We start from the raw sequence: 24644 nt of genomic DNA, 5'->3' as shown, positions 1-24644 counted from the left end.
GTGAATTCGTTCACTTCACGTTACAACAGATCCCAATAAGACCACAGTGAATAGAACTCCCAGATGGCAGTTCTGTCATTCATGATGCTGTTTTCACGTGCAGCCACATTTGGCGCTAAAGTTACCATGTGATTGTTTTTCTCAAGCAATATGAAACTTTCGTGTGTTACAAAAGGAAAAAGCAATATAATTATGTATATTCGCTATATGATATTTGCTATATGAAAAGTACATAATTGCATTCATTAGTTACCGATTTTTGGAACTGATATAAAATTAAATATAAATTTATCTTGTTTTACTGTGTTTATATTTAATGACAGTGTTTATATTTAATTGAGAGTGTAATAAAAGTTATACTATCTGTTTATAATACATAAGTAAAAGACAAATAAAAGTGAATTGATAAATAAAGTGCAACCATGAGTGATACGTCAAAGTTTGGAAAAACTGGTGATTGCAACAAAATCACGGATTTATTGACAATTGATGACACTGAAGATGAATCCGACGAACTGTTCTCAGGTAACGATCGTGTATCCTGATTGTAATCGCAATAATATTTTTTTAACACGTCTGAATTTTTAGATGATGAACAAAAGAAAGAGGTTAAATATAGATATGATGTTTCCCAAGATGCCTCAGTATCAAATCAGTCTGAGATACCTTTGTCAGTACTTGATAGTCCCAATATAATGTAAGATATTTTTATTTTCTTATTTTGAAGTCTTTATATTACAGCAGAGGAAGATTACTCGATATATAATGATGATATAAAAATAATCAAATTTACTGTTATCAAGTAACTTTGATTTTAACAAAGAAATAATTTATTTTTATTCTCAAATCTCATTAATCATTTTTATATTGTTGATAACAGAACACCAACTGCTATAGTTCCATCTACGCCACTGAGTCTAATACCTTTCTTAAATAAAATAAATGAACAGTGGACTAGTGATTTAGAGACACCACAAGCCCAGCCACATATAAATTCAACCACATCAACCACAATAACAGAAGTAATATATTTTTTAATGAACTATGTTATATGTTGTAATTTTTACTGTTAATTATAATATCTCTATTATTATTAATATTTCAGACAGAAGAAACACCTAAATATGAACAACATACACCTGATATTTCCTCTGTTAAAAGCGACAAAATTATTTCTGATTCCCCTGTTATTGTTTCTAAAATGACAAGAAGATGCCCCAAACGGCGTCGTATATTTAGATCTTCCATATCTATAGATTCACTGGCTGTGTCTAACAATGAAGATAACACTATAAATCTAGGAATAGAAAAACTTCCTTCTGAAGATATTCCCACTGTCAAAAGCGACAAAATTATTTCTGATTCCCCTGTTATTGTCTCTAACATGACAAGAAAATGCCCCAAGCGTCGTCGTATATTTAGATCTTCCATATCTACAGATCCATTGGCTGTGACTAACAATGATGATAATACTATAAATATAGGCATAGAACAACTTCCTTCTGAAGATACTTCAGTACAAGTTGGCATTACAAATATTGCAACATCCATACCATGTATTAATAACATTCTTGAAGATAATGAGTCAAACATTTCCAGTGAAATTCAAGACATGAGTAATGACGAGTTAGAAGAAGTTAAAAATGTACCTGATAATTTAAATACATCTACACAAGAATTTTTTAAAAATGCCTCGTTCAGTAGTATAGACGAACTATGCTTTAATAATTTTGATAGACAAGCAACAGGCAAGACTACCACTCAGTGCAACCAAAGTATTGGAAATATTAATAAACAAAGCAATATTAAGGAAAATAAAAATATTGGTTTTTCTACTGCTGGTGGTACTTCAATTAACATCTCAAAGCAAGCATTATTGAAGGCAAAGAAACTACTCGCAGATGAACCTGATGAAATGCAGACAGAGAATTATGATTCATTCACTAAAAGAAATTTTAATGAACAGCAAAATAAACATTCACCGTCCTCTTCATTTATCAATAATGTTTCCAACACTGGAAAAGAAGTATCATGCAATCCAAAGCCACCTTTTAAAGAGCAAGTAAAAAATGATGACAAGTTACATATCACAAACTATAAAAAATCAATTATGAATAAGAGTCCTGTTAAAGTCGATGTAGCTCCTGTTTTATTTTCAACTGCTAGTGGTGCTTTCATCAACATCTCAAAAGAAGCATTGTCCAAAGCAGAAACGTTATTAATGGATGAATCAGACAAGAATGATGAAAATATATTAATGAAATATTGTAAAAAATCGTCTTTAAATAGAAATTTCATAAAACAAAATAACACAGTGCCATTTTCTATAGCTAATAATAAAACTATTAGTATTTCGAAAAAATCACTGCCTAAAGCAAAAATATTATTTAAAAAAGATACTGTTGAACCTGAGACTTTTAATAAAGTTAATATTTCTGATAATGCGCAATGTGATATAAAACCTTCGAATACTGGTTTTCACACTGCTCGAGGAACATCCATCAATATTTCTGAGCAAGCATTATCTAAAGCAAACGCATTATTTGAAGAACAATTGCAGGATCCATTAGAACCAATTGTTGCAAAGAAAATTCTTAACGATAACAATAAGATAAAAATACAAGAAGAAAAAATTTCAAAAATTGGATTTCAAACAGCTCATGGTAAACCCGTCAATATTTCAGGACAAGCATTGTCCAAAGCAAAAGCATTATTTGCAGAATTTGATGATACATCGACGCCAATCATCGCTGAGAAAACCAGCGCACCTAATAAAGAAGAGAAAACAGTAGGAATAAAAATTTCAAATTTTGGATTTCAAACTGCTCGTGGTACATCTATGAATATCTCGGAAGAAGCTTTATCCAGGGCAAAAACATTATTTGCAACAGAATTTGATGATATATCAACACCAACTGTCGCAGAGAAAACCAGCGGCTGTAAAAAAGAAGGCAAAGAACTAGAAACAAAAGTTTCAAATTTTGGATTTGAAACTGCTCGTGGTACATCTATTAATATCTCGGAAGAAGCTTTATCCAGGGCAAAAACATTATTTGCAACAGAACTTGATGATATATCAACACCAACTGTCGCAGAGAAAACTAGTGGCTGTAAAAAAGAAGACAAAGAACTAGAAGCAAAAGTTCCAAATTTTGGATTTCAAACTGCTCGTAATACATCAATTAATATCTCGGAACAAGCTTTATCCAGAGCAAAAACATTATTTGCAGGAGAACTTAATGAAATATCAACTGTCGCAGAGAAAGCCAGTGGTTGTAAAAAAGAGGACAAAGTACTAGAAGCAAAAGTTTCAAATTTTGGATTTCAAACTGCTCGTGGTACATCTATTAATATCTCGGAACAAGCCTTATCCAAGGCAAAGACATTATTTACAACAGAATTTGATGATATATCAACACCAACTGTCGCAGAGAAAGCCAGTGGCTGTAAAGAAGAAGACAAAGAACTAGAAGCAAAAGTTCCAAATTTTGGATTTCAAACTGCTCGTGGTACATCTATTAATATCTCGGAACAAGCCTTATCCAAGGCAAAGACATTATTTACAACAGAATTTGATGATATATCAACACCAACTGTCGCAGAGAAAGCCAGTGGCTGTAAAGAAGAAGACAAAGAACTAGAAGCAAAAGTTCCAAATTTTGGATTTCAAACTGCTCGTAATACATCAAATAATATCTCGGAACAAGCTTTATCCAGAGCAAAAACATTATTTGCAGGAGAACTTAATGAAATATCAACTGTCGCAGAGAAAGCCAGCGGCTGTAAAAAAGAAGACAAAGTACTAGAAGCAAAAGTTCCAAATTTTGGATTTCAAACTGCTCGTAATACATCCATTAATATTTCGGAACAAGCTTTATCCAGAGCAAAAACATTATTCGCAGGAGAACTGTCGACGCTTACCGTTGCAGAGAAAACCAGTGCACATAAAGAAGAAAAAGCAGTAGAAGTAAAAGTTTCAAATTTCGGATTTCAGACTGCTCGCGGTTCATGTATCAATATTTCAGAACAGGCTTTATCTGAGGCAAAGTCATTATTTGCGAATCAGTTAAATGATCCCCTGGATACAGATATTGCAGAGAATATTGAACATAATAACGAAGATGCAAAAAGACGCGATTTAACAAATACACACAGTGGAATTGAAACGGCAAGCGGTCAACCGATTACAGTTTCGAGTAATGCATTGAAAGAACGAGCATTAGTTTCTAGCTATGTAAATGAGAATAGTCCTGTTGTGGAAAATGCATTATTGCAAAAACGCAAACGTAGCGAGATTAATTCGGATGAGAGCACACCCCTGGGCAGAAGCTGCGCTTCCGAAATGAAAAAGGCTCGTCTCAGCAACGAATTTCAGGGTAGAAAACTATTTTCCAACGATTCAGATGTCGACATGGACAATGACGAAATCTTAAATTTGAAAAGACACGCAAGTTCTATCGCGAGTTTTGTTCCGGGATCGCCTAAAAGAGATACTGAAGAACCGAGCAAATCGCATGCAGCAGGCAGCCCTATTATAGGAGGACAGCCTATTTTGAGAAAGACGAAGAGTTTAGGGTATCGAAGAGAGAAGAATAGAGCATCGAAAGTAGACAAAACAGAAATAGAGAATGTATCACCAAACGAGAAGGCGCGAAAAAACGTATCTTCTAAGAAGAGCGACGATAGCGAATCAAACGTCGAGACGCAGCCAGCAACAGAAAATATTACCGAATCGAGCGAATATAGCGACAATCAGATAATGATGGCCTTTATTGATGAATCGACAAAGATATTGCAAGATCGTCTGGCGGCTGCGCTGGAGCAGGAGAAAATAATTACCGCGAAGAGGAGATGCGGATCGAAGCAATCGATAGGCTATCTGTATCTCTATAAACAAACCAATTCTAACGCTCGTTTATCCTTGAGAGAAATCAGCAACGGCGCACCGCCCGTGCCGCGTTCTTATCAGGAGCTTATCGATCGACGAATACCGCCGAATATTTTATCGATCACCGCCGCGACCGCGGTGTGCTATAAATTTCGGTGCTCTGATTTTTACGGGAACGACATGGCGCGGAGTAACGTACACGGAATACAGATGGAGGACAACGTGCGTCTAATCATGGATGAGAACGGTTACGTGGGAATCTGGGAGTTCCTCCGCGCTTTTTTAGCTAGCACGGGCGTCGATCCGAATCTCGTTCCCGCACGCTGGATCGAGAATCATTACCGCTGGATCGTATGGAAATTAGCATCGATGGATAGAATGACATTCGGTTCCGCCGAATTACCTAGGTATAATTTTGTGAAATTCGAACTTTGTGCGCTAAACGATACGTTGAACAAAGCTGCTTAAATTTTTCAAATTAATCAGTAATTATTGAATATCAATGAATAATATTGATTAATAATTTTTTAAATTGAATGATTATTTAATGATTTTCTTCCTATACTTCAGGGCGTTGACACCCTCGCGTGTAATGGCGCAATTAAAGTACCGGTATGATCGGGAAATTGACCGGTCTGAGCGACCGGCTATAAGACGTATCCTGGAAAAGGATGACGTTGCGTCTAAGAGAATGATCCTATGCGTGTCGTCCATAATAGAAGTAATATATCGATGTAATCAATCAAGCCGAGCTTCAGTATTTCAGCATTCATTTATATTTCACGCATTTTAATTTGCAGAACAATAACGTAAGTATAGAAGCGGGGAGGAGTCCGCACGTAGGGCTGCCAAAATGGAAAATAGAATTAACTGATGGCTGGTACAGCATATCCGCCTGCATCGATGCCGGTATAGTAAAGAGCGTATCGACCGGCAAAATAAAAGAGGGCACGAAATTGGTCGTGTCCGGCGCGGAATTACTGAACTGCGATCAAGGTTGCTATCCACTCGAGGTAGGCAATGATTTTTTGTCAAGATCATACAAACGAAACCGATCAGGTTTTTTTTTTAATTTTTTGTCGCTCAGGCACCGATTGACGTATGCTTGAAATTGCATACAAATTCAACCAGGCGCGCACGATGGGACGCGAAATTGGGATACGCGTCGCGTTCGGGACCGATACCCATCAGGCTGCATAACGTATGCCAGAGCGGCGGTCTAATCGGCAAAATGACAATTATCGTCGCCCGAGTGTATCCGATGTTGTATCACGAGAAAACCGCATCCGGAGATTCGAGTAAGACACGCTGTAGTTTGAGCTAGAATCGCGAACTGCTAGTTAACGATATAATTCGGTGTTTATTTCCGCGCTAGTTATGAGGAACGCTAAGTGCGAGGAGAAAGCACAAAGCAAATACGAGCAACAATGCTGGTCCAACATAGAGACGTTCTACGCTAAAGCGGAGAAGGACTTTCAAGGAAAAGATTTTTCTTGCGAGGATGATGCTGAGTTGAGCGAAGATTACGAAACTTCGTCTACGGTGGTACGATTTTAATTGGTTTACTTCTAAATTCTTGTTGACAACGTTTCACAACGTGTGTTATTGTTATAAATAGGGATCCGTCTCTAAGAAGCGACATGAGTTGCTGCAAGAGTTACGTCAGAGGGAAGAAAGATTGAAACAGGAGTTGCAGTCAAAATTGCGAGAAAGTTTGCCGGGACCGCGACAAGTTTCCCCGCTGCTCAAAGTTCGCGTATGCGACGGGAACGCGAACGCTATTCTTTCGGTCTGGTCGCCCGGCGAGGAAGTCGTCGACGCCGTCAAAGAAGGCGCTTGTGTCTCGCTTTGTAACGTCGCGGCTTCCGGAAAGAGGTATTATTTTTATAAAAAAGAATAACTGTATCGCGCACATAATGGTACATAATGCCGGATCTTATATGAGTACACGTGTAATTCTTCGACAGAGGAAACGAATTGCAACTCACCGCAGGCCGATGTGCAGTTTTTAAACCGGGAAAAATGCACGATACGTCCTATCCTGCTAGAATGTGCACATCGCTTTGCGAAATCGCAGATTCTGAATTTGCTCCACCCTACGCAGAATTCGACACGGTCGGTTTTGTTTGTTCCTTTGGTCCTGCTCCTTACGTAAGTGTTCGCCATATTTTTTTTTCTAATTTTTTCAGTAATATTTTTCAGTAAGTGAGTGTAGATACATAAAAAGTTATGAAAAAGTAGAAGGATAACGAAACATAGAAGTTATAAAAATATAACAATGCATCCTTTTTGAAGGACTGAAGCATTGAGATAATTTTTTGAAATTTTTGTAAGCACAATCGATTGTTAATCTTCATTTTCTATTTACCGCACATTTTTTTGTAGGGTATGAAAGATTTCGAGGTTGCGCATTTGGCGCATCCGAAAGCGAACTCGAACGAATCTTCATATCTTTCGATACTGTTTTGGCAAGGAATAGTCAATTATGGTTACGCAGAAATTCTGACTGTCGGTTCTATCGTGGCATGTAGTAATTTAGAATGGCGAAGGGCAACTTCATGGAATGTTCCAGTGGCATATTGCACGGAGAGAAGTACTTTTACGCGCAATTCACGTCGAAATCATTTGTACGAATCTTTTGAAAGTCTGCGAAATCTGATCAAGGTATGCTGTGTTTTTTCTGTATTTTTTATAATTTCCAATTTTTAAAATCATCCTCTGTTGATTATAATTTTTATTTATTTTTGTATTTTCTGAATTGATATTGTATGTTAATAATTTTTAAGGATCCAATTGAGTACGCTGAAGAGTGCACCTCCGAGCTTAACATGAAATTGCAAAAGAAACCGACGCCGACGCGCTGCGGGTCGGGTAAAAATACTCCGATTAAAATATACAATTCGACGTCAAGCGTCGACAAAAAATTGGTGGACGCATCGCCGCTGTCGACACCGAAATTGGGAGCAGGCAGCAGTTCGAATTATATCACTTCTAGACCCTCGATTCAAAGACGACTCGAGAAACTTCAATACTACGACGAACCACCCGAACTATCTCCCATCACATTTAGAAAATCTAAAAGAGTTTCTTTAGATTTTCGATCGCCTATTCGCATTTCGGACGTAAACAAGGACGCATCAAGTACTAATCAATCTAAAGATTCATCTAATACGCCAAACAAGCAACAATGATTATAAGTTGCTCGTTTATTTCAATTTTATAAGTGCCTTAAAAACAGTGTAAATTTCTTAATAATAAATTGTTTTGTTTATTTAATTGCTTCTCCTAATAAAAAAAAACATGTTCCAGTTAATATTCTTTAAGTCTAACACCAAAAAATCCTATACCAAATATCGGATTACTGAGTTCATTGCAAACAGAATTAAAAATAATGATTTCAGAAGAATATAGTTATCAAATATATCGAATTAGCATAAAACGCTCAGAGCTGTTTTGTCTACCGCGGAAGATTTAAGTGTACTATAATTTGGCTTGTTACCGAGTCGTTTTTCTTGCAAGAAAAGACAGTAAACGATGATGATTTATAATTTCCGAAAGAACATTCTTCAAGGGAAAGCTGTCTGCAAATTCCCAGGTGTAAATGAATCCAGGTGTTACCCCAGCTGTCAGCCCCCCTGCAACCGGTCATTTTCAGCACGCTTACGTTTTCCTTTATCTACTACAAGGTAGATTATTTACTACTTGAAGTTTTTGGAGTGATTCTTACAAAAGAACTTGACATAATTATAGAAATTTAAATAAAAAAGTATATATAAACTTTTATCTACAGAAAAAAATTATTCTTTTTACAGAGTTGCAATTTTGTCCTTTAAATTTTTGAAATGTTATATTTACAAAATCGCTTTGCAGCCAAAATAAAACGGATCTCACGTTGTATAAGTATAGAACGGGGAAAAAAAGGAGTGTTTTCCTGCTTTTTTTTTTTTAGATAACACCTGATAGTCGAGCGGATTTTTCATAGCCGTTGCGCGGTTGGGCCGCATGCGCGCACAGACGGCGGCAGGAGAGAAACTAGAAAAGGACTGCGCGCAGCCTTTAGCGCTCAGTTTGACGTGCACCGGCGTATCGTGTGTATCGTTTGCGATCATTCTTTGTTGCTCGCCCACCCGGTGAATGGCGATTTAAAGACCGCGTGACTGGCGTTGACGCTGGGGAAAATTCGTCGTGTTGTGTTTTGTTTTTTTTTTCTCTTCTGACGCCAGCTTGTGCAGCGATGGTTCGTTACGCGATTGTTCGCGCGTAGACCGGCGTTCCGCGATACGCGCACCTGTCAGTGCTCTTTGTGTGCATTCGATCGTAGGTTTTTTTTTTATTGACAACGGCGATGGCAACGGAAACCCCGAAGGTGGAATTCGCCCTCGGCAGCGAGGTGTCACCGGGTCGCTTCTTCAAGAGCGCGTTCGCGCGGAACTTCATCAGCAGCGGCCGCGATTGCAAGTCGCTGGATTACGAGCTGCTCGATAACGGCGTTGTTCAGGAGGAGGAGGACCGCAATAACAACGGCCGGAACAATTTCTTCTCGCTTGTGAACTTCGCGGACAACAAGCCGGCAAACGGCGACGACGCCGTGGCGCGAACGGCCGCCTCTCTCTGGGAGCAACCGAAGCCGAAGGAGGTGAATGCCTTTTGTACCATTTTACAATGTTTTCTTTTATAACGTCGTTCTCTCTTAATATCACAGTAACGGTAATTCTGCACGTGAAATATTATTCACTACGATATTACAGTATTAGTGTAGCGATATTATAGTATCCTGTTACGAAAGATTCTATTGATTTCACACATACGTACACGCAAGATCCCGGAGCGCGTAAAAATAATTTCATACAGTGGAATGCACGATATAAGGACGCCGAATTATTCTCCTTTCATCTAAGGATTCCTCGCCTTATTTGGAACTACATAATTAAATTTTATTTGACACTTTGTAATAAGTTTTAACATTAATTGCATTTAATATTTTATTTCAATAATTTTTAAAATTAATTTTTCAAGACTAAATTGCATGATAATTTTGTTAAATTAAACAATTTACTTCAAATTTATTTAAAGATTGTACATAAGTGCTGCATTCTTGGAATACCCAGCGTACTCGTTTGGAATTAATCTGCCGTGCATAAGGATATGAAATTATTCCCATTTGCTCCGGAATCGCTTAGACGAAGTCTAATATTGCGCATGAATTACGACGGCACAGGATCGTAAGAGTGGCGGCATACTTAGTTGAGCGAGTGCGTAGTTGTTTTACGACTAATTACGAAATTGGAAGTAAAGCGCAATGAAATCCTTCGAGCGTTTGATCGCGCGTGAGTTTTGCAACTCGATTTAAATACAATAAACGGCGTGTTCTGCCGGCGTTGTTCGCCATTGTGCCGGACCTATTAAATGTCGAAAGATGCAGCGCGCGCCCGCGTACAGATACCCAGCCGAGAAAAAGAGAGACGTTCGCGCGCACTCTTGTTGGAAATATCCCGCTTGATGCGTTACATATACAAGTGCGGTCGTTAAATAATTTGATACTTTCTATTCTTGACAGGAGGCACAGCCAGCTACAGATGCGAATGAATTGGAGAAACTTCGAAAGGTGAGTTCATTTATGCTTCGTCGGCTTTATTGTTGCATATTCATCCTTGATGCATCTTTCCGCCAAACGTTTCCCGGCTTGGAAGTACAAAGGTGCATGCGAACGTATGTCTTTATCTCATTCTTTATCTCGTTGTCAGCATAACGTGACTAATTTAAGATCCGATGAGATCTTGAAAGTACACACATTTTGTAAATTTAAAATGCAAAAACTAAAATGGCTTGGAAATATGTTCCGTTCGAAGGCAATAAAATGCATCTTCTGTTCTACAATTGAATCGAACATTTTGAGAACAACGCCAATGCATAATCTTTGGAAAGAGAATTTAATTATCTATAAGTTAGAAGATTGGAAGGAAATAGAAAACTTTTTTTATATCAAATCTTGATTCACATGATTAGAAATAATTTCTCAATTTATTTAAACGCAGAGTTTCCGTCGCTTTCTTTTCATCCCCGAACAGACGGAATTCGGCAAGTACGGAAGAATCGCGAATCTTGAATTGCAAAAAAATTCATACTTATTGTTCTCAGAATCTTCCTTCTGATCTTTCTTCCAGCGATAGATAGGAGGGCCAGGTGTTCTTTGACCGTGGTACATTTTACAAAGCAGAATGACAGAGTTCTTTCATGTACGGCCGGCGCAACTATTTATTCCGAAAGTAACAGACCACGTTTCCGCTCAACTTTATTTCGTTGTTGAGCATTCCCCGATCTCCCATCAGGATGTGGAAACCTAATCGTTTGAAACCACACGAAATTACCCGGTATCACGTAATACACTGTATCGAGTTATAGCTGTTTTCTGTACTATTTGCACATAATCGTATTGGAACGAGCGGATCAGAAGTGTTGAAATAATAGTAATGACCTGAGTACCGTTCGGTCACCGAATATTCACACGCTGAGTGGACCATCTATTCCGGGCCTGCTGTGTAGTCTAGATGTCTAGGAAACTATCTAGCGTCGCTCGAAATTCCAGCCGATGAAGTTTAAAGAATCCTATTATGATCATTAGTTAATTATATTTTTACGATCATCTTATTGATAAACGATTTGAATCGCTGAGAAATTCTCAAATTGATCTGTAAAGCGTGCTTTTTATTTTTCGTCAGTCCATGTTAAATAATTTTAAAAAAGCAGACACCTCGAGTGATTAATTGCATGGTTAAGCGCCAGAGACATCGAGAAAGCTTACATTTTCCACTGTCTTATAAATCTTAAAAGCGGTTAAAACGTTAGTTTGACTTTAGTACTATCATTGCGGGTTAGTCACGTGTGGCTCAATTTTTCGCGTGGAAAAATTCATGCGATAAATCTCTCTCGCTCTCTCTCGCGCGCGGAAAGTGTCGAATCGTGTTCCTGAAATATTCGTAAGTGGTTTTGTTCGCATTCGCGCGACGACCGTTCGCCACAGATCGAGTACATGTCGAGCGGAAGTCCGCTTCAGCCCCTCCCGTAATTATTATCAGTCGGAGGGACCGTGTAGGCCTTTGTGGGACCTATCCGAATGCACGCTCGTGTGTTTGTGCACCGTGGCACGTTTGTCCGACCGCGCCAGTGACCGGAGCGGGTTTGCGTGTGACGTCATCATCCTGCTTTTTCGATCCCACATCACGACAGCTCGCAGCCGGTACAAGAAAATTATCATCCCCCTCCCGCGGTCGCGATGACCTGTTGCGTGTGAAACGAAAGGGCCGCGTTTAACGCCCGTATCTACATTCGCAACGAATCTCCTTTGCTTGCACAAGATAATCGTCTTCTTATCACCTGCAATGTTAGCGAGCGAGATAAACGGGATATCTCTCTACGAAACGGAAGTGGCGGCTCATCGTGGAATTGAAATCGCCTTTCATTCGGAGCGCTTAGTTCGCATTCTCATCGCAAACAGACGATTGAATTCTATCGCGCGTTCCAAGTACGAAGGACGTTTATTATGATGGGTTCGCGCAATTAAGTGATCGCACGTTCCAGAAGGACGCCATTATTTGCCTGCCCTCGAGACGCGCGGGTACCCTTTAAGAGCGTTTTATTGCCGCCTTCATTTGCACACCTGTGTAATGCATACATCACGGCGCGACACGCACCGTGATTCCCTTCCTGATCCCCGCCAACGGTTTCGCACGTTTTACGAGTCACGACGGATAAGATACGATCGGCTAAGAAAGGTGCGTAAGGGCCGGAAGGGCCCTTCCCGTCCGATTGCGAAATCGCGTCGCGGCAACCGGTTTCGAACAAAGGATAACAGCGCAACCCTTTGCAAAAGTTTCTCCTTCGATATGCATCTCTTCTCGAATTCACTTTTGATTTGAAATCTAAAATTCGTCACGATCGTTTCACTTTATTGCGATTTTCTCTCAATTAAGGCGCGAATTATTGTATTCTTTCAGCCGAATCGAGCATTCGCGAAAGGATTGCGTCTCTCTGTCGTTCGAGCGAAATTTTTGCGACTCCTCGATAATTAGCGAACGCGAGGCCGACTAATTAGTCGCGTGAATCGGAACCGCGCGGGAATAATGAAGCAAATCCCGTTACTCGTGCAAAAATTAATTGCGCGACTTCTCGTCTTTTAACCCGATACGTTGTTGTCCGTTGCAACACGCTTGCATACGACTGCTAATAAAAACCGCGTTCTCTCGTTTTGCTGGCAATTACAAGACAACCGTTAATCTTCGCGCCATTCCTTTGATCAATTTTTTCCAATATGCTTCTCAATGGTTCAGCTACATCGTTGCGCTTATAAAAGAGGATGTTTTTTTATATAATCATTCACCCTTCCGCGTTCGTGTGTTATGCTATGCGTTTTTGCAACGTTGTGTAATATCGCTAAAACGGACGCGTTAGACTTCTTTTTTCGTAGACGTAAAAGATGCATGCTCCATTTGGCAAATTCTCAAGCTAACGACATCGATGGAATATTTATACGCTCGTTTTATTAAATTTCAAAATGCTAATGAAAGTTAAAAGTATTTAATTGTTAAAACGCATTTATTACTTCAAAGGCGTTTGATTTTTGTCTTACATCATATAATAAATTTAATTTAATTAAACGATATTACACACAAACAAACATTAGGTTAAATTTAATCCAATTATAAAAGTTGTTTTTATGGAATAACTTTTAATATGTAAAAAAATATAAATTTACATTTAATAATTATAAATTTACGCATTTGAAGTAATAAATGCATTTTAATGATTAAATACTTTTAACATTTAATAATTGTAACATTAAATACCTTTAACATTTAATAATTATAAATTTACGCATTTGAAGTAATAAATGCATTTTAATGATTAAATACTTTTAACTTTTATTAGCATTTCGAAATTTAATAAAACGAGCGTATAAATATTTCATTTTGTCTTGTACGAACAGCAAGTGAAATCCATTACAGATGATCTAAACACAGCATGACAATTTGACAGTAGAGTAGCACAATTTCCCTTTTGCTTGAGCTCTAATGGCATCACTATTTTTATAACGGCGCTTCGAGAAGGAATGGAGCTACGCAGTTTCGGAGGAACTTCTCGATATCCGTTTAACTCGCGCTTCCCGGAGATATACGATGTTTACGGCGCGAAGTGGACTCGTGCAGGGCGCGAAGTTTGTAAGAAAGGAAGAGATTAATCTGTCAGACAGACCGAGGTGTTATTTCATTTATAGCGCCGACGAAGTACGCTTCTTGCGCGACGCCATCGTTCTAGGAACGACGAAGAGGAATCTAATGGAGTGCGACGATCACATGTCGAAACATTGACTTCATTTAACAAGCGATCAAACACACATGTTACAAAATCGACGAAATATAGTTGGATAAATTTAGCGCCATAAAGATTTAGTGATTCACAACGTGTACGACGCGTCAAAAAACTTAAAAATAGTAGAAACGATTGAGAAAATAGACGCACCACCTGATGCTGATTAATTTTAACACTCTAAAAGATTTCAGTCTAGAATTGTAGATAGAATTTAATTTGTTGCGCATGATCGCATGCTCGATTTTATCCAGCGAGTTTCGCCACATCACATTCCGTCAAATTAGCAGGTACTGCTCTGCAATAAGCTTTGTGGATTTAATCATTGTTATTTCGCGACGCTAGATATTCCACGTGTCGTCGACATCGCGATGAAAATTACACGTTCCATTCAGTTGCATCGTGGAGAATTCGCTACTATTGTTAGATTTTGCGCAGGAGGAGGTGCCGGAGGAATTACACTTTCCGCGGCCGCACCGTGAAGCACCGTTATTCGATATTGCGGAGAGACGGCGAGCGGGCGCTTAACCCGGCGCGTTGTTCGCCGGATCGGTGCTATTTACATAACCCAGTCCATGCATTAGTGCACTCTCGAGAATGCAGCATCCAGCCGCGGAGCTTGTCGGTTGCGCGCGGACTTGTCTCTCCTTCCCCTGCGCGCCGCGCGCTCTCTTCCGCTCGCTCGCTAGCCGCGTATCATTGCATGCCGCAATAATAATAAAGCTGAGCCACGCGAAATCCGACTCGACATCGCCCGCGGCCGTCGCCACACGCATCTGGCGAAGGGGGTATGCAGTGATAAGCGGTCGCAGCTCGCAATTACCGCCAATGCGTTTTAGTCGGTATGCGAGCAAGTTTATTCTCCGATTGATCAACGAGAATTCGTTCACTTGGTCGGTTCGAAAGGCACATGCGTGCCTTTAAAAATAGCAGCTTGGAACTCGGGAGTCATTTGCTGCCTGCTATTCGAGAAAAGATTAATCTTAATTCCACCGCTCCTATTATCGTTCGTGTTTGAGTGAGATTGGCCATGCTGTTCGAAATTAGCGTCATTAACGCGCAAGGGTCCTCTCAGCGCGTCTAATTTATTTTCTCTAAACAAGCGGGGAAGATAAGGGAGGTGTCGAACGTAGATTATTTTAATTATCGTAGATCTCATGAGGTTGTTAAACGATAATTAAGAATATAAACTAGGGAGGAATTAGGGCAACGGTATTATTAGCTGGGTAATCGATACTCTATCTCTTCCGCGAGAGGCAGACCTTTTTATATGTATATAATAAATAACTACAAGGGAATTAATTTTTTATCGAGAATAAAATGTAAGAATATATATATATATACGTGTGTGTGAAGCTGGCGTATCATTTCGCGGAAACTCACAAATAATTAAGAGTTCTGACTTTATTTTCAATAGTTCTAGAGTTCCTGATAGTTTAAACAAATAGTTCTGGCTATTAAACCAACGAAAATGCCACAGGACAAACTGAGACGCCAACTTCACGCAGCGTCTCACTTTGTCCTACGACATTTTCCTTATCAATAATTGTTGGAAATTAAAAGATTTATAGTTCTACAAGAGTTCTAAGAAGAGTTCTGCCTTCTAAAAGCAAAAAAATATCAATAAAGATAAAATAAGAACAAGCGAATCCTTATATCTATAGATATACAGATGAGACGCCGGCCTATTTTTAAAAGTTCTGTTTATTCCAAATCAGTTCTCGTATAGTTCTGGACATGCACAATGCCTTTCCAAAAAATTCTGATAGTTACAACAATTAAAAATTAAAAAAAAAAATATTTTGCCCAAAAAACGTATTCTTTCAGGTATAAAAGTGAGACGCTGGTCGATTTTCAAGAGTTCTGTTTTTCCAACTTAGCTCTCGTATAGTTCTGGGCATGCACAATGTCTTTCCAAAGAGTTCTGATGGTTACAACAATTAGAAATTTAAAAAATAAATTATTTTACCCGAAAAACGTGTTTTTTTAAGTATAAAGGTGAGACGCTGGTCGATTTTCAAGAGTTTTGTGTATTCCAACTTAGCTCTCGTATAGTTCTGGGCATGCACAATGCCTTTCCAAAGAGTTCTGATAGTTGCAACAATTAGAACTTTTTTTAAAAAATTATTTTGCCCAAAAAACGTATTCTTTCAGGTATAAAAGTGAGACGCTGGTCGATTTTCAAGAGTTCTGTTTTTCCAACTTAGCTCTCGTATAGTTCTGGGCATGCACAATGCTTTTCCAAAGAGTTCTGATAGTTACAACAATTAGAACTTTTTTTAAAAAATTATTTTGGTTGAAAAACGTATTTTTTTGAGTATAAAGGTGAGACGCTGGTCGTATGTCGATAATTTATCGATTTCAAGTGACATTTCGTGTCAGTTTGTAATCACTTTTTATTTTTACGAAGAGTTCTATGCGTAAAAGTTATTAGAATGTTGATTAAACAAATTAGATCTCTCGAGACGCTGGATGTATAAATATTGTGCTATCGAGATGAGACTAATCATTATTCTACAACGTCATGGATTTTGAATTTTTTATTTCACTGTGTAAAAGTGTATTGTTTTAAATGTACTTATCTAGTTCTTAGCATAATCCAGAATCACGGCGTGGACATTTAAAACAATATACTTACACAGTAAAATAAAAATTTTTTAATCCATGACGTTGTAGAAAAACAATCAACGTTTCACCTTGATAGCTCGGTATTTATACGTCCAGTCGAAAGATCTAATTTATTTCATTAACATTTTAATAACGCATAGAACTCTTCATTGAAATGAAAAGTGATTACAGCCTGACGCGAAATGTCATTTAAAATCGATAGAACTATCGAAATACGACCAGCGTTTCACCTTTATACTCGAAAAGATACGTTATTCGAACAAAATAATTTTTTATTTAATTTTTAATTGTTGAAACTATCAGAACTCTTTGGTAAGGCATTGTGCATGCCCAAAACTATACGAGAACTGATTTGGAATAAACAGAACTCTTGAAAATCGACCAGCGTCTTACCTTTATACCTGAAAAAACACGTTTTTCGGGTAAAATAATTTTTTTTTTAAATTTCTAATTGTTGTAACTATCAAAACTCTTTGGAAAAGCATTGTGCATGCCCAAAACTATACGAGAGCTAAGTTGGAAAAACAGAACTCTTGAAAATCGACCAGCGTCTCACCTTTATGCCTGAAAGAATACGTTTTTTGGGCAAAATAATTTTTTAAAAAAAGTTCTAATTGTTGTAACTATCAGAACTCTTTGAAAAGGCATTGTGCATGCCCAGAACTATACGAGAGCTAAGTTGGAATAAACAGAACTCTTGAAAATCGACCAGCGTCTCACCTTTATAACTGAAAGAATACGTTTCTTGGGCAAAATAATTTTTTTTTTTAATTTTTAATTGTTGTAACTATCAGAAGTCTTTGGAAAGGCATTGCGCATGCCCAGAACTATACGAGAGCTAAGTTGGAATAAACAGAACTCTTGAAAATCGACCAGCGTCTCACCTTTATACCTGAAAAAATACGTTTTTCGGACAAAATAATTTTTTAAAAAAAGTTCTAATTGTTGTAACTATCAGAACTCTTTGGAAAGGCATTGTGCATGCCCAGAACTATACGAGAGCTAAGTTGGAAAAACAGAACTCTTGAAAATCGACCAGCGTCTCACCTTTATACCTAAAAAAACACGTTTTTCGGGTAAAATAATTTATTTTTTAAATTTCTAATTGTTGTAATTATCAGAACTCTTTGGAAAGGCATTGTGCATGCCCAGAACTATACGAGAGCTAAGTTGGAATACACAGAACTCTTGAAAATCGACCAGCGTCTCACCTTTATACCTAAAAAAACACGTTTTTCGGGTAAAATAATTTATTTTTTAAATTTCTAATTGTTGTAACCATCAGAACTCTTTGGAAAGACATTGTGCATGCCCAGAACTATACGAAAGCTAAGTTGGAATAAACAGAACTCTTGAAAATCGACCAGCGTCTCACCTTTATGCCTGAAAGAATACGTTTTTTGGGCAAAATAATTTTTTAAAAAAAGTTCTAATTGTTGTAACTATCAGAACTCTTTGGAAAGGCATTGTGCATGCCCAGAATTATACGAGAGCTAAGTTGGAAAAACAGAACTCTTGAAAATCGACCAGCGTCTCACTTTTATACCTGAAAGAATACGTTTTTTGGGCAAAATAATTTTTTAAAAAAAGTTCTAATTGTTGCAACTATCAGAACTCTTTGGAAAGGCATTGTGCATGCCCAGAACTATACGAGAGCTAAGTTGGAATAAGCAGAACTCTTGAAAATCGATCAGCGTCTCATCTGTATATCTATAGATATAAGGATTCGCTTGTTCTTATTTTATCTTTATTGATATTTTTTTGCTTTTAAAAGGCAGAACTCTTCTTAGAACTCTTGTAGAACTATAAATCTTTTAATTTCCAACAATTATTGATAAGGAAAATGTCGTAGGACAAAGTGAGACGCTGCGTGAAGTTGGCGTCTCAGTTTGTCCTGAGGCATTTTCGTTGGTTTAATGGCCAGAACTATTTGTTTAAACTATCAGGAACTCTAGAACTATTGAAAATAAAGTCAGAACTCTTAATTATTTGTGAGTTTCCGCGAAATGATACGCCAGCTTCACACACACTATATATACTTATATTTTTTTTAGAAAACTGTTGCCAATGCGGATTTCAGCATAAGAGAAAGGAAATTAAGACTGTTATTCTTCGTGATATTAGTCGCGTTATTAGTCTGTTTAACGTGTACACAATATGTGTTACGATGCGTGCGCGATAAGCGATGAGAAAATCAAACGAATTTATCAGCGTGTAAAATGTATTTACAAGTGGATACATCTTCTCAAGATTGTTCCGTTCTTTATTGTTAGCGCATTCGCATGGGAATGATAAGGATCATTTAAGATCCAGATTCGCTGGAACAAAGACATTTAATGAACGTTTTTTTTTACGCGTTCGAAATAAAACTGCTGCAATAATTAATTAAAAATTATTTTTGAAATGTGATACTTTTCGAAGATACAAGAATGAGAAATGATACGTGAACGTATCTCTCCGCGAAGGTTGCCATGAGAATATTTACCTGGTCTAAATATGTAAATTAAATTCTCAGAATGGTCGGGTTACATGCCAGGTAAATACACATTTAATTCTTCCTCTGTTCGCGCGCGATACAACATATTTTTGGCTTCGTAAAATATTACGTGAATATGATAAACGCGTGTTAGGATCCATTTTCAGAATATGCAAAGCCTAAATCACGTATACGAAGCGATTTAGCGTTACGTCACTTTCATCAAGATTGTGGATTACGCGATTATAAAGCATAGTTCAATGATCCGCGCAATCTAGTCCGTGGAGTACTTCGTTAGTTCTCTCCGTTCATTCGAAAAATAAACTGCAATGCTGCGGAGAGTTGAATCAAAGTCGATCCGTCATTTTCAGACAAGTTAATATAGTGTTATCTTTTTCTAAATTAAAAGTTTAAGGAAAGAGTTGGATGCGTTTACAATTTTATTCGAAATCTATATAATTCTAATCAAATTAGAAATATAAATCTAAAGATCTTGCAAATTATGGATTTACTCTATAGTTCCTGCTTTGAATTTTTTAATTGGAAAATATTAGTGCACAAAGTGATATTATCATATTATTATATAATATAATGAGATGTAAACAAAAGAAATAAAAATTTATCATTAATTCTACAGGCATATTTGAAGGTCTTCGGTAACAATCTCTGTTTTATGAGCTTCCTTCATCTTTCCCGCAAAATTATACAGCTGCATTAGCAGCCTTATTAATTGCGTCGCTGCTTAGGAAGGTCCTTATTTGACGATTACTTATACCGCAGTGTCATTACTCCTCTCTGCACCGTCGAGCTACGTTCCACTCGGGTGCCCTCAGCCTCTTCCGGTTGCCTCTATCCACGAAATACGCACCTTCACGAGCGCGTACAACATGCATTAACTGCGCACATTCCTGCGTGCCGGCATCCCCGTCTCTTTGTCTCTTTTGCTGGCAATGTTTTCGAATAACGCGCTCGGTATATGAATAAATAGATCGTGCGCGTTTGTCGCGTAATGTAATATTAAATCTACAACATGTATGCATTTATTAGAGAAAAATAGTAATATAAAATGAAGACGAAATTTAAAACATTTAAGCGTGATTATAACTTTTTAACAAAAATTACATTTTTTAATTCAAGATTTATGTTTGTGTAATTGTTAAAAAATATAATGATTATATTTTATACGCTTTTTTTACTTTCTTTTTTTAACGTTAATGTATAATATGTTGGCTGAAACGCATGAAATTAATGAGCCTTTTAAAATCACAATTTGGAAATACCAAAACAGTAAGTGATTCTTAATTTGTGTTAAAAAGTCAGCCAGCTGTTTTTCGATTATGGGATGAAATATCGCATATGCCTGAAGGCCGCCTCGCTCATTTCATTTTTGTATCTCGAGAATTGAAACACGGCCCTGCTTCGTATCCCTTTTTTTCCATATTAATGAGTGGACGGCGTGATAATGAGGGGAAGAATCTTTAAATGCCAACCACCACGAGACTGTCAAGGAAGTTGTGTGATATATAGCATCATGTTGACATTCAATTTGCATTTACATAATTATGAGCCATGACATGTCTGCGGTATCTCTGCCGCTTTCGAATGAGGCTCCGACCCTCATAAAGATAATTAGACAGCCAACGAATTAAAAGTGTAGTCAGTTATTATCATAATGCACAGATATATTATGATAATGATACTAATTTAATTAATAATTTTATTGTTGTAAATTTTTACGTTTTACCCTTCTTTTCGCGTATGCTAAAACCATTATACAAGAAAGCAATAGAACATAAAATGTAATTATAGTCCCATGAAAAATTCATGTAGCTCTTTGTTCGAGAGTTCCGAGTCTATGATTCGGCTATCGGAATGTCGATCATCAAGTCGAAAGGCCGAGAGCAAGCGGAGAGATTAAAGTTACGGCCGCTTTTTACGGTCAATATAGAGGTGATTGCCAGAGTGGTCACGAATCGGTCGATCGGACGATTGAATCGAATCGCACATTCACCAAATAAGTCGCCACTCTCGCGCACGACGGCAGTTCAGGCACCCCGGACAAAAGAGCGAGGATAAAAACGGCGTGAGTCACCGGATTCCTTAATTTTTACGGGCGCGTGCGCGCGCTTGCGGATTTTCCATGGCCATCAAGATCAATTGCCATAACCGATCGCCGGTGTGCCTAATTGCCGCGTGACCTCGCGCGTTCAGAAAATATACATAAATGACTATTCGATGCAACAGAGACATTTGCGGCCGCGGCTTGCGAAAGCCGCTGGTAAGCCGTGAACTCGTCTGTAACATTCTGAAACTAATGAGCGCCAGCGCCGAAGAGGAAAAGTTTTTCGGCCGGAAGACGGGGGAGAGAGATGCTCATCGTGTTGTTGACCCTAACAGCCGTCAAAATAGACGCAAGCCGTGAAATTACCCGCAGGTAGTTAATCTGGACATCTTGATGGAGCATAAATCATCAGGGACTCAAAATACCTGCATCTTTCGCGAACGAATTGAAATCACATCTCTGTATTCCGAATCCTATTTCGTGTATTTCTAGCTTTTCTGCTTCAATTTCGCTCACAGTATCGATAGTAAAATTTTATCGCGACGAAGGAAAGTGTCGATAAAGCGAGTGATAAAAATGATGGACAGAAGGCAACCACGAGAATGTTCCCAGCAACCGTTTCGGCCGTGTTCGAGTGAAAGCCGACGTGCAATTCGAGTGCAATGCGACGGACAGCGCGCGGGCTCACCTATAATTCTGCGTACACGCACGTAACGGCGCGTTTTGTAATAAGCCGGCTCGGGGAGCCGCGTTCTCATCGTCGTCGCGCATATAATAATTCGTATGTCATCGCGCGTCCTCCCGCGGGACGATCATTATTCCAGAGTGCTGGGCAAGTAGGTAACCTTTCTTTCGCTAGCCGCCGCCGTCGCTTATCTCATACTCGGCTCGATAATGAATAAACTGTTAATCAAGCGTTTCCGGCATTGTTGCGAATTCCAATGGAAGTTGCGTCCGCGTCGTCTCTCGCGGGTTTTGTCGCTTAAACTCCAACGCATCCTTGAATAATTATGAATGATCGTCGCGGAATTTCGTTCATTCAGTTACCATTCGCTGTTTAATTGTTATGAAAGAGGATTTCTCTTTCATCAAACGCTTAGCGAAAGATTAATGAAAGTCGACGTTTATATGTAACGTACGCAACATGCCATATCGCTATTATTGTATCGAACGAGTATGAATATTCTGTATAGCGCGATTCAAGAGGAGGCCAGTAGGAGAAAAAATTCTATATTGAAATATTTATTGAAAGCGAGAACTCCGTAACAGAGCGAGAAATACTTTTCCATTCAATTATAGCGCTATTAGCATTGATGGACCCATAAAGACGTCTGGAAAATGGCAATTCATTCTCAGTGCAACAATAGCGACAATCTTTTACTTTCATGCGCGGTCAGCAATTAAAATCAGAAGAAACAGTCAGTGTAATAAAATAATTTGGACGGAGAATTTTTGTTCTTTTTTATCATATTTTTTTTAATTCTTTGAAATCGCAATAACTGCGATAAAAGCACGAATAATATTGGAAAGAATGGCAATTTGTAGTCCGAGTTGTGGCGATTGCATTACACGATTTTCGTCATCCCGGCACATCCTAATCACATTTACTCGATGTGCAATGCGCACAAAGAGGATATATACATCACAGAAAGGATATAAAAGAACAATCTATTTCCGTCTCTAGCACGGCCTTGAGCGTCTTCTGCGCCTCCTCCGTTCTCTTACGTTCTTCATCGTCGAAAGTCTCGTCGACGCGATTCGACCCCCTTTTTGCTCCCTTTACCTTCCCAAGCGGCGAGCGCGTTCGGCATACCAGCAGGATAATTTGCGCTACACCGCTGTATCACGCTCTGTCTGATCCATCGATCCTGCGAATTCCAGGGCGCTTTATGACTCTGCTAAAACCACATCCGCGATATCGGTTCGCGCCAGGGTTTATTCGGTAGAGAATTTTGTTGTAGCAACCATGCTCGCTCGCGTGTAGAAAACGGCTCAGTAATATATAGCGTGCTTTATGCTTCTGCGTTTTTCTTTAGTAAAGAAATTCTTGCGTCAGTTTGAAACAGATTTATTCGTGATAAAAATATCCACGACATCGACTGCTTTTGAATTGCGCGTAATTGGAAATTTAAGAAAATTTTTAAAATAGACGATGATAAGCTTTATTTTTTATCAAATTTTAAGTAAAAATTATTTTTGAAAAATCTAATTTCAGAATTGATTTCAAAATTTGGTTCAGAATATATAATACAATTTTTTTATAATAAATTTTGCGTTTGTGATATGAAATGGCACATTTTTTTTCATACTTTCTTGCCTGGTTATACTTTTGCACACTTTGTGAAAGTATTAATTTTATACCGCGGAAAGCTATTACTAGAGATATTATGTTGAGCGCAGCTCGGTTTAACTAGCTGGCATGCGCCATATCGGCAGCTCGTAGTCGAGAATAAAGGTCGCGTTCGGTTGATCGTCCTAATTACACATCGACGCGATCGCTGGACAGGATATCGTTAATCTAATAATGGTCTTCATCAATTTATCGAACACACGCCACCCCTGAACCACAAAATGGTTGGATATTGACACACTTCGTCGCTATTAACATCACGCGCCGTGCATCCCTTAATTAAGCGCACGCCGTGCGTCAATTAAGTTAACGTGCGTCCCGGTCTCGGTATTCAAATGCGATTCAATATGCGAGCCCATACGCACGTTCTCTCTCCGTCTTTCTACGTGTTGTCTGTCTGATTTTCCCCCGTGGCTGAGTCATCGCGCGGATTATCGTAAAGTGTAATCTGACGTATCACGCAACGCGAGGACCACCGTATTGCGCAATCGATAATTAAACAGAGGCCACGTGACCCTTTTAACAAGTTACGTCACCGTGTGTTACGGCAGTGTTTCAACAGCAAATTGATAAAATATTTTTTTAAATAATTCACATTACCAAGCATTCAACGTGTGATATCCTTTTTTTCAATTCCAATAAAATATCGATTTGTATTGATTTGAGGAGAAATTACTTAACATCTTAATCTCGACCATTTGATCGTGTAGGTTGCTTTTCTACGCCAAGTTTTTACTTTCTTTAAACATTTACGAATTAATGGCCGATGTGGTCGCGAGTCGAGTCGCGACGTGAAAGTAAGAGCGCATGCAAAATATAAATATAGAAGGTCCTTTATGGGAATGTTGGGAATCGGATCAAGGAGAGTGTCTCCGAT

The 24644-nt window shown here is 38.4% G+C and overlaps 2 protein-coding genes across 3 annotated transcripts in view; both read left to right on the top strand.

The window, feature by feature from the left end:
- Positions 1–85: 85 nt before the first annotated feature.
- On the top strand, positions 86–8164 carry LOC105669691 (breast cancer type 2 susceptibility protein homolog). Its single transcript, XM_067355741.1, has 12 exons — positions 86–525; positions 589–697; positions 881–1022; positions 1106–5295; positions 5459–5609; positions 5689–5901; positions 5976–6186; positions 6264–6433; positions 6507–6763; positions 6856–7039; positions 7274–7552; positions 7675–8164. The coding sequence occupies exons 1-12, from the start codon at positions 423–425 to the stop codon at positions 8077–8079; spliced, it is 6414 nt and encodes a 2137-aa protein (XP_067211842.1). The 5' UTR covers positions 86–422; the 3' UTR covers positions 8080–8164.
- A 184-nt stretch (positions 8165–8348) lies between these two features.
- The window catches only part of LOC105669683 (uncharacterized), a 30051-nt gene continuing 13755 nt past the window's right edge, over positions 8349–24644 (top strand). The window contains exons 1-2 of one of the 2 annotated variants that reach the window (XM_012362751.2): positions 8349–9524; positions 10446–10493. In XM_012362751.2, coding sequence (XP_012218174.1) covers positions 9234–9524; positions 10446–10493 — 339 coding nt within the window. In that variant the 5' untranslated portion in view covers positions 8349–9233. The remainder of the gene's footprint in view (positions 9525–10445; positions 10494–24644) is intronic. The other variant, XM_067355828.1, reaches the window with a different exon arrangement.

This window comes from Linepithema humile, chromosome 1 (assembly GCF_040581485.1).
Source record: "Linepithema humile isolate Giens D197 chromosome 1, Lhum_UNIL_v1.0, whole genome shotgun sequence".
Lineage (NCBI taxonomy): Eukaryota > Metazoa > Arthropoda > Insecta > Hymenoptera > Formicidae > Linepithema > Linepithema humile.
The sequence above is the reverse complement of the archived record's forward strand: the minus strand, read 5'-3'. Positions and strand labels throughout refer to the sequence as shown.